The sequence below is a fragment of the Bison bison genome, unplaced genomic scaffold (genome assembly GCF_000754665.1).
Source record: "Bison bison bison isolate TAMUID 2011002044 unplaced genomic scaffold, Bison_UMD1.0 scf7180017864256, whole genome shotgun sequence".
Classification (NCBI taxonomy): Eukaryota; Metazoa; Chordata; class Mammalia; order Artiodactyla; family Bovidae; genus Bison; species Bison bison.
The window spans coordinates 2,319,710-2,330,366 of record NW_011494828.1 but is presented as its reverse complement, the minus strand read 5'-3'; the positions used below and the strand labels follow the sequence as shown (position 1 = coordinate 2,330,366).

The 10,657-nt window shown below is 56.5% G+C and overlaps 1 protein-coding gene across 1 annotated transcript in view; it reads right to left on the bottom strand.

The window, feature by feature from the left end:
* Positions 1–854: 854 nt before the first annotated feature.
* The window catches only part of FAAH (fatty acid amide hydrolase), a gene marked incomplete at its 5' end in the record, with an annotated part of 21,024 nt that continues 11,221 nt past the window's right edge, over positions 855–10,657 (bottom strand). The window contains 13 exons of the mRNA XM_010847898.1: positions 855–1,573; positions 1,792–1,937; positions 2,466–2,574; positions 3,071–3,110; positions 4,064–4,104; positions 4,365–4,464; positions 5,883–5,980; positions 6,503–6,628; positions 8,626–8,750; positions 8,971–9,011; positions 9,262–9,468; positions 9,551–9,684; positions 9,890–10,024. Of these exons, the coding sequence (XP_010846200.1) occupies positions 1,445–1,573; positions 1,792–1,937; positions 2,466–2,574; positions 3,071–3,110; positions 4,064–4,104; positions 4,365–4,464; positions 5,883–5,980; positions 6,503–6,628; positions 8,626–8,750; positions 8,971–9,011; positions 9,262–9,468; positions 9,551–9,684; positions 9,890–10,024 (1,431 nt within the window). The remainder of the gene's footprint in view (positions 1,574–1,791; positions 1,938–2,465; positions 2,575–3,070; positions 3,111–4,063; positions 4,105–4,364; positions 4,465–5,882; positions 5,981–6,502; positions 6,629–8,625; positions 8,751–8,970; positions 9,012–9,261; positions 9,469–9,550; positions 9,685–9,889; positions 10,025–10,657) is intronic.

Here is a 10,657-nt window from a genome sequence, read left to right as displayed (position 1 = left end):
AAAAAAGGACAAACTTTTTTCCTTTCTCCACATTCCTTAGGATTATATAACAATAATGTATCCTGCCTAAAGACAGTCTCTAGATTAAACCTTCTGGCTAATTCTGTTATCTTAAAATGTAAATTATGGGAGTAGGTCTGGTGAGGTCTTTACAACCTCCAGACATTCTTTAGATTCATTAGAGAGTATATAATTTCATTGCTAACACTAGCAAGCGGGTACTCTTTCTGCCCCCTTCTGATGCCTATGTCAGAAGCTTTCTCTATCTCCTTTATACTTTAATAAAACTTTATTACACATAAAAAAAAAAAAAAAAAGAGCACCCCACTGCCCTGGAGACTGGATTCAAGTACCTGAACTGGCCCCCCAAACCCCCTTGATCTGACCCCCACCTACCTCTCTGCTGCTCCTCCTGGAAGCACAATGCTTCCATCTACCAAACTCGTCCTAGTTTTCGGGCATATTTTTCCCTCTCCCTGGGATGTCCTCGTCCCCTCCCTCAGCCTCTGGGAAACTCAGTCTCTACGCAACACAGGTTCTCCTCCTTCAGGAGGCCTTCCCATAATATCCAGTCCTTGACTGGTCCTGCAAGCACTCTCTGCCAGATCGTCTTGTCTTGGGCTTGCCTCCCCAGGCCTGTGGCCTGCTCTCCCCAACAGCATCCCAGGCTCCCTGCTGCCCTGTACCCAGCCCTGTGCTGCCCGCTGAGGACAAAGATGTAAAAATAGTGCCCCTGCATCAAGGAGAGCCAGTGTGCTGAGGCAACCCACCTGCAGATGCCCACCACACAGGGCTGATTGGACAGAAACAGCCCCCCTACTCCAGGGTTCAGAGGGAGAAAGAGGGATCTGAGCTGGGCCTCAAAGGATTTAATGGTAGAGGAGCAGAAAGGGCCTCCTCAGCAGAGGGAAGGAGCAAAGGGAGAACAGGGAGAGAAGACAATGTCTAACTAAGTAGGGCTTAGTCTGAGGGTTGGGAGGTGGGGATGGGGAGACAGTGGGTGAGGGTGAAGAGCTGGGGCTGCAAGAGCCACCCTGAAAAACCTGTGTCCATGCTGTGAGTGATGGGAACTACAGGAGGTTTGGGAGCAGGAGATGGACATGGCTGAAGTCGGGTTCTAGAAGGGCAGGTGTCCAACCCCAGGGCCCTAACAGTGACCGTCAGAAAGCACACACACACCAGACACCAGTTCTTGACTGTTAGTCATCATGTCATGCCCGCTGGCTGCCACAGCAAGGCGGGTGGTCAGGACAGAGAGCGGACCTGGGGAGGAAGTGAGGTCCAGAGTCCATGGGTCTGGGCTTCTTGTAGGGGGTGACGGAGGGGGGACTCGGAAGCCTCAGCCCAGGCTGAACACTTCCTGGTGGGGCAGCAGCTGTGCCCTGACCAGGCTGGACGCAGCTCCAGGCGGGTCTCGGGTCCTCCAGGGCCGGGTGGGCCGCAGTCAGGATAGCTGCTTGTCCGGGTTCATCAGCTGCTCCACCTCCCGCATGAACCGCAGACACAGCTCTTCCTGCCAGGGCAGAGCCACGCACTGCACAGCCACGGGCAGCCCCACACTCTTCCTTACAACCTGAGGGCACACAGGCATCAGGACCCGAGGTCTCAAGGCAGGGCCCTACCCAGACCCGGGAAGCGCCCCAGCTGGGGAGGAGGGGCAGCACAGCAGGGCCCGCCCGCAGTCTCTAGGGGTCCTGCATTAAGAAAGGCCGACAAGGCCTGTGCCTGGTTATACTGTCCTCTCCACTAGAGGAAGGGGTCCCGGCGGGGAGGCAAGGGGAAGAGACTCGCCTTCTGCAGCGTCTTGTCCCAGATATCCCCAAAGTAGCCCTTGTAAAGCTGCAGCTGGGCCTCGTCCTCAGCGGTCACCATGGTGACGGGTACCACCCCCGCGGGGAAGTCCAGGCAGTTGTAGAGCAGAGTATAGCTGACAGCCCCTGAGACACAGCACAAGGGGCTGGAGCAGGTCAGCCAACCTTCCGTGATGACTGTCCGCTCCGAGCCCCCATCTTCCACCCTAAGAGATGGCACTGGCCTCCACCAGCAGGGAGGGGTTCTCTCCTAGGGCTGAGACTTGAGTGGGAGTGACAAAGCCCAGGAACCTGGATTCAGGGCAGGCTGGAGAGCCCGCTAGTGCTTGCCCTGTGCCTCCCCCTCTGCAGCTTCATTGCTGTTTTCTTGGTTTATCTAAATCCCACCTGGACTTCAAACACCACCTCCCAAAACCATAGACTCTGTAACAAGACCTCCAACTTGAATATCGCTGAGGACGGGGAGCTCATTCCCTCCCAAGGCATACCACCTGACTCCCTTCTCTCCAGCCAACCAGACCGTGAGCCTATCAGGAGTGGAGTCCTCCCCCAGGGGTCCTCTCCTCCTACTTCCCAGCAACCTCACCAGGCACAGGGTGGAACTCAGAAGAGAAGAGACAGCTGAGAGGGATGTGATGGGGCTGCCAGCCTCACCTGTGGCCTTGCCTGGGCCGTTCAGGTCCAGAGCAGGGCCCATCATGGGGGTGAGCAGCACATCCAGCTCCAGGGCTCTCCACTGGGCCATCACGGAGTGCCGGTATACCTGTGGAGGACACCCGCACACCCAGTGAAGCTCTCAGACCCAACCCATTACATGGACTCTGCAGCACAGGCACTGAGGCGGGGTGACTGGCCCCATGCCTGCCCCAGATCTGAACTGAGCCACGATAGCATGGAGGACCTTGGGATATTCAGACAGGGATGCTTTCAGGGGGCATCAAATGCTCCACGGAACCACAGAGACCACTCTTCCTGCCAGGGTGGGGCCACGGAGTGCTGGTTACAGGCAGCACCAGAGTGGCAAAGAGGTGTCCAGGGCAGGAGTCCCACCCAGGCTGACCCAGGCCCCTACGATGGGCCTCCGGGCAAGTGAGGGTCACAGAGCAGGCCCCAAACGGTCCAATCCAGGGAGTGGGAGCAGGGGATGATGGGCCACTCCAGGGGACCAGAGGGACCAGTTTCCAAGAGACCCCAAGGCATATGCCCTGTCCGGCCCCACCCCCACCCGCCCTACTCTAGTCCAGGGGCTCTGGCCTCACCTCAGTCTCATGATGTAGTTCCCAGAGCTTTCCGGCTGACCTGGACAGAGGGAGTGGAGTCACCGACCATGATGATCACAGCCATGGGGATTAGCAACATCAGGCCCCTACTCTCAAAATCTCCCAGATTCCCTTCCTTCTCAGACCCTTCTCAATTCCAGGGCACTCTGAGAAGAAAGCAGTGCGGGGCAGAAGTTCTAATCCCTAAGTTCATATCCCATAGAGTCCCCAAGAGGGACTTAGGCCAGACCACCAGCTATTCTTAGGACACAGAGCCACCCAAGGTCCTCAATGCCTGGTAGTGAGAGAGGAATGGGCTTCCCCCATGGCTCAGCGGTAAAGAAGCCACCTGCAATGCAGGAGCCACAGGAGACATAGGTTCAATCACTGGGTGGGGAAGATCCCCTGGAGGAGGGCATGCAACCCACTCCAGTATTCTTGCCTGGAGAAGCCCCTGGACAGAGGAGCCTGGTGGGCTCCAGTCCATTGAGTCAAAAAGAGCTGGACACAACTGAAGCGACTTAGCACACACACATGAAAGAGAAGGCAAGTCCACAAGCTGTAAGGGCCTGAGAATCAGGCAATTTACTCCCATCTTTTCTGGCTTGAGGCCCCGAGGGGCAGGCAGGAGCAGGCGCAGTGCAGTTTGGTCTCTAAAACCAGCACCTCTCACGGGTCCCCAATATCCCCCTCTCCTTGCCACCCACTAGCTCCTTTCTGGGCCTTTCCACCCATGTCCAGGCAGGGCAATCTCCTCCTCTTCATCTTCTCCCAACCTTGCTCTCCTTCAGGACCTTACTCTCCAGCCTTTCCTGTATCTTGCTAAGACATATTCAAGACTGCCCCCCCGCCCAAGGCCACAGAGGTTGCCACCCTGCTTAGACCACTTCCAGCCTCAGAAGCTACTTTTCTCATCGTTTCCCATTGGAAAGCACTTGGACCCAGGTTAGGGGGACAGTTGTGCAGGCATCTAGGCGTGGGAAAAACTCTTACCGAGACTTCATATTGTTGAGAAAAGCTGATAACCTTGGGAACTGCAATAGAACAGACACTGTCAGTGACTAGACTTTAGGCCAGGTGTGGCAATAATCTTCAGGCCAAGCCACCTAGGCCTCCTCCTTCTGTCCCTCCCCGCAGGCCCCAGGTCAGCACTCCTCTCAGCAAGCAGGTTGGCTGAAGATTGAAGAGCATGAGCGGAGGAAAAGAGATAGGGTAGGGGCTGAGAAGAAAAGGAGGCTAAGGGAAGGGGGAAAGAGCCCAGTGGTGCCCACCCTTCCATTCCTTGTGCCCTCACCAGAGGCTTCATCATGAAAGCCAGCAGTCCTTTAAGCCATCCGGGCAGCCTCAGAATTGAGATCAAGTCCCCCAGGCAGGAATCCACGAAATCACCTTTGCTGGGAGACAAAGGGTCCAGTCCAGGCACATCTACCCAAGGCGTCCCTCCTGGCTCACCCCCACCTGCGGCATCCCCCAGTCTCCACCCAGTGACTCTACCTCCCTCCTCACCAGACTCCAGTAACCACAGCCTCCAGCCCCTTCATCCCAGCCTCTGCTTTCCAATATGCGACATGTGTCTGCAGACCCTTTGGGATGCTTAGGCTCTACCCATATCAACTGGAGCTCCCTAAGGCAGGGCTCCCTGTCTCCCTCCATTGCAAACTCAGCTCAGAGCAATAAGAACTGTGGGAAGCATCTCCCTGGCCCAAAGATACTGCCGAGGGCATCCCCCCACAGATGCTGATGCCAGCCTGGAGGCACAAGTGGTTTAATCCCGAGTGGGTACAGTAATCCTTGCCTCTGAGGCTATCTCTGCTCTCAATCTCAGGGAAAGGTCTCAGGCAGCTGATTCTGAAGTCTCACCCTGAGGGCCAAACTGAGGGGTGGCTCTTTCCACTGAAGTGAAAGTTGCTCAGTCGTGTCCAACTCTTTGCAACCCCATGGAATAGTCCATGGAATTCTCCAGGCCAGAATACTGGAGTGGGTAGCCGTTCCGTTCTCCAGGGGATCTTCTCAACCCAGGGATCGAACCCAGGTCTCCTGCATTGCAGGTGGATTCTTTACCAGTTGAGCCACCAGAGAAGCCCAAGAATACTGGAGTGGGTATCCCTTCTCCAGCCGATCTTCCGGACCCAGGAATCGAACTGGGGTCTCCTGCATTGCAGGCATATTCTTTACCAGCTGAGTTACCAGGGAAGCCTCCCAGATCATACTTGGCTACTGGCAGAAGTCCATTCAATCTGGGCATGTCCCCAGGAAGCATCTTCACAGACCTGCCCTGCCCCCATCAGCCTTTAGAACTGAAAACATCCCTGTGGGACCAGCTTCTCAAATATGAGCTCTGCAAAGCCTCATAAAGCTGGTGTGGTCCAATCTTCTGACTTTTCAGACAAGAAAACAGATCCTGCTCAAAGGCGGAAGATGTGGCACAAATCCAAGGAGTGTGGAGTAATGGCAGGTCTACACCCTTGCCCTCCTGCTTGATTCCACCCTTATTTCTCAATCTTTCCCCAATAGATAAGCAACGTCCTGCACAACTCAGCCCGGGGCCAGGCCAGGGCTGCTCAATCCTGCCTCTTCCCACACTGGCACCTTTCCAAGGTCTCCCTGACAAGGCAGCTCTAGGCTCAGCTTGAAGCTGGAGGGATGGTAAGGTCCCTGCCCAGGAAGCTCCAGGCCTTCTTCAGGTTCTGCCAAGGCCTGTCCTCCATCTTCCCCAGTGGCCTGTCCCAGGGAGGAACACAGCACTCAGCTGCTCTCCCTGCATCTACCCATGTCCTGATCCCACCACCCACCCCCAAACCCAGTCACTCACAAGTTCTGTAGGAAGGTCGTGCCACCGTCACTGAACAGCCCACCCGTGCCCAGGGTCTCCAGAGCATGAGGTATGTTGCTTGGCAGGAAGGGAACCAGCTGCAGAGATGGAGGCATGTAAGGTTCCCAGACCTAGAAACCCTTGGGTCCCACCCCCAAAAACACACTGTCAAGGCAGCCCTCAGCCCTCACGGTGCCCTCACTGGAGCCACAAAGGCACCCTTGTTGGCCTGTGATAACTCCCCATAAGATGTGTATCCTGAGAGGAGTCTGGAACCACATATAAGCCTGTCTCAGGTGAACGGCCCCAAGCCTGCCATCTCAGGGCGCTGAGAACCCCTGGACAGCTGTGCACCACTGTTTGTGGTTGACGAGGAAGGACCACTCCATGCAGCTCCCACATCCCAGCTCAGAGGTGAGGTCATCATCAAGCATGTACCCCAATACTTCTGATCAGCCCCTTTTTACTGGTCCCCCAGGGATCGAATTTGCGACCCCAATCTCAGAACAATCAGGGTGCAAGGGTGCCAGGGATGGGTGGCAGCCATGGGTACCTAGAAGGCTTCCCTGAAGGAGGGGCAATGCCAGAACCTTTGGGTTCCCTCCCCCCGCCCAGCATACCGTGTGGCCAGCAACCTCGAGTCTCTGCTTGGTCTCCAGCAGGGCCCGCTTCATGGCCGGCGTGGGCATGGTATAGTTGTCAGTCTCATAATACCCTACACGCAGGGGCTGAGAGCTCCTGTAGATCTGGGGGCAGCATGCACGAGTCAGAGTCAGGTCAGGAGACGATGGCCCGAAGCAGGGCTCCCAGAGCTCAGAGCCATTACTCAGCCCCAGACACAGCTTTGAGGCTGCTGCCTAGATCCCCAAAAACTGACCTCCAGGGAGGCCAGCCCCTGTTGTATCTGACCCCTTCACAAAACACCTTCCCAGTGACTCTGCAGGTGGACAGAGCAAGAAGGAGGATTCCACAGGCTTCAGGTCTAGACAGGGAGACAGGCCCTGAGCAGGGCCGGGACTTGCCCCAGGCCACTCGTCAGGGTAGAGTAGCAACATCAGGGCAGAAACCCAGGCGTCCACAGCCTGTTTCAAGGATGTAAGTCCTGGCTCCCATAATAGATTGTTCCAGACCCTGGGACAGGGACCTCATTGCCTCTCCTCCCTCTGGGGAAGGGGGCCCTTGGGTAGAGTTAGAACATCTCCTCAGCTGAGGAGTGGGAGCTTGCCCTCCCTCACCCCAGCCCAGATCTCATGCTGCCCAGGGGCCCTCACCCCTTCCCAGGCAAGAGGTCTGTAGGGAGTAACGCCAGATCGCTGAGAAACGGCACTTACACCACACAGCTTACACAGTCTACATAAACATAGCTTTACTATACCTCCTGGAGGAGGGCATGGCAACTCACTCCAGTATTCTTGCCTGGAGAATTCCCATGGACGGAGGAGCCCCAAGGGCTACAATCAATGGGGTTGCAGAGTCGGACACGATTGAGTGACTAAGCACACACTATAGCACTGCTCACATCTCTAACTTGAGTACTCCTGAAATCTGCTGCTCGTAAAGAACAGATAACTTTATTAGTCATTCTTAAAAGACCCATCAGCTCTTCAATAGGATCACCAAATGACAGTTTATCCTCCAAGACTTCTTGAATTGCTCTCCTCAGAATCCTCACCTCGCTGTACCCACCAGTCCTAACCAATTACAGTATGACTCAATCCTAACCAACCCCCTACACTGACATGAAATGACTCTTTGCGACCCCATAGACTATACACTCCATGGAATTCTCCAGGCCAGAATACCGGAGTGGGTAGCTTTTCCCTTCTCCAGGGGATCGTCCCAACACAGGGATCGAACCCAAGTCTCCCACATTGCGGGCGGATTCTTTACCAACTGAGCTATCATTGACATATCCACCGACAAACTAACGTCAATATTCTAACTTTGTGCTCCTCCCCCATGCTACTAAGGCTCTGTGTGGGCAGCGCCCTCCCTCACCACAGACAGTTAATACACCCAGCCTTATCTGATCTACAGGCTGGTGATACTTGGAGGAAGCCAGTATCTGATAGATCCCTGCCCACAAATCCCAGCTTTCTCTGGGAGAGAGAACGCTCCGCTTTTAACTGTTCTTAACTCACTCAGCCTCCGTGCCAAGCATTCTGCCGGAGGCTGGGGATAGAGAAATGAATGCTGTAAGAAAGGCTCCTGTTTACTGGCTTGTCAAACACAGAAGAGGTTCAGGAGTTCTCCCTCAAGCTGTTCTTAGCCTCAAGTCCCTCCTGTTCCACAGCGACAGCTCCAAGGCTCTGGCTCTCAGCCAGCCAATTTGAAAGACTTGGGATTTCCAAATGCAGGAAAGGGCACCATCTGGTGGCTGTTTGCAGAGGTGCTGCTGTGCTCAGTCACTCAGTCATGTTTGACTCTTTGCAACCCCATGGACTGTAGCCCGCTAGACTCCTCTGTCCATGGGATTATCCTGGCAAGGATACTGGAGTGGGTTGCCATTTCCTTCTCCAGGGAATCTTCCCGACCCAGGGATTGACCCCATGCCTCCTGTATCTCCTGCACTGGCCGGCGGTTTCTTTACCACGGTGCCACCACCAGCAGAGGTGCCAGTGCTGGCCTTAGACCCCCGGGGGCTGGTTTTCAAGAGACAGGGCCTCCCAGGCCTGCCTGCAAGGGCTCAGGAGCACCAGTGAGCCCCGAATCCACCCCCATGCCCACCCCCACCACTGCTCACCTCCTCCCTGAAGGGCAAGGGGGGCACGGTGGGGTCCAAGCGGAACATGTCCTCACACAGCAGCGCTCGCATGCACAGTGCCAGGCTCTCCACGTCCCGGGCCATGGGGCCAACCGAGAGCTGTACTGTGGGGCAGGGAGGGGAGGAGAGAGAGATCACCCAGCCCCGGGGGGTTCCGGGGCTGGGTCCAAACAAGGGTTGGGCTGGAGCCCTGGAGTGTGAGCAGATAGGAGGTAGAAAGGCAGACCTAGAGTGGCCTTGGGGCCCAACACTGCCCCGAGGAGAGGCAGGGGCAAAGGGGCAGACCCCCCTCCTCCAGAGCACAGAGGGAACCACAGACCTCACCTGCTACCTGTCCATAGACACAGCCCTTCAGACCACTCTTGCTGGATAAGAAACACAAGATGTTGGAAATGGGAAATGGCCACCCGCTGCCCGGCCCCACATCCAGTCAGCAGCCCCCAACTCTCTCACCACTTTGGAAACGAGGAACCAGGGGCTGGTGGTACTGTGACATTACCTCCTAGCAAAACCCCAGTCAGGGAATCCCTGCCTGGAGCCCGGAGAGGTGGGAAGCTAGGCCAAGGTCACACAGCAGGACTCAGGGGCTCCCTCCACCCACCACCTACATCCTACCTGAGGCGGTTCCCTGTGGGTTTGAGGCCGCAGATGCCACAGAAGGCTGAGGGAAAGCGGATGCTGCCTCCAATGTCGGTGCCTAAGCCCAGTGGGGAGCCCCCAGCGGCAATGAGGGCCCCCTCGCCCCCTGAGGAGCCACCTGGGCTCTTGGAAGAATTCCATGGGTTCATGGTAGGGCCAAAGAGGGGGTTACTGCAGTCAAAGCTGGAGGAAGCGGGAAGGGGTCAGCCCCTGTCATGTTGGTACCGGTACCCCTGCCCCCCACCCTGCACCCCTGGGACCCAACCTGAACATGGACTGGGGGACATTGGTGTGCACGAAGGGCAAAGCGCCCTGCAACTTCAGCACCTGCACCACCACACAGTCACCCTCCGCTGGCACCCCCTGGTTCAGGCTCAAGCCCAGTGTCGAGTCCTGGCCCTAGAAGGACGGATGGGTGAGAGGGACATGGTTGATGAGCCAGGGGGGCTTCAACACACAGGGTCTGCTCCCACCACCACCCCACAGGCCAAGGCAGGACACACCTGCGGTGCCCTCTCAAGGCCTTTGGCCCTAGGACTTCCTCTGAGGGCCCAGGGTGACCCAGGACTCAGAGCTGGCTGGCAGGGACTGGGGCAGGGCGCACCTTATAGCTGAAGCACTCCTTGAGGCTCACAGGGACACCATAGAGCAGGCCCTGTCTTGGGACCTTGCACAGCTGAGTCTCACAGTCTGCCAGGTAGGTGGTCACACAGTTAGTCCCTTTGTTGACTTCCCAGGCCTGGGGTAGGGAGAAATGGACATACGACAGAGTGCGGTGAGGCTGGCTTCTTTTGTTTTTTCGACTGTGGCAAAATCAACATAGCGTAAGATTGGCCTTTTCAAATATACCACCCAGTGACAGGGTAACCATTAACCTGACCCAGGGCCAGGAGCACAGAGGGTAAGCAGGCCCAGCACTGGCCTCATTGCGGACATGCGGCCCAGCCTTACCCAGGCTGTCTCTGACCTTCAACTCCAAGACAGACAGAGGGAGTGCTCTGAGGACCAGGACACTCAAAGGAACAAGATACTGACTGACCTCAGATGCCCTCCAGAGGCCGACCTAAGGTGAGGGTGACCCTTGGCCACCCCACTCACCTCCTCCTTCAAGCCACACCGGTGCCCAGTGAGGCTAGATCCCCATGTTGAGTCGCACCAGGAGTCAGTGCAGAGCAGGGCTAGACCCAGGCTTCTGCTTCCTGGCATGCAGCACGCTCCTCTGCCCCAGGCCCGGCCCACACCTGCCCAGGTGAAAGGAACACCTGAATCTGAGGAATGGCTGACTGATACCAGCTGTTAAGAACATGACTGTGGCCCTATTGCCAACTCAGGTATGTGAAATCTGTCTGCTGACCAGGGCAGGAAAAGAGGA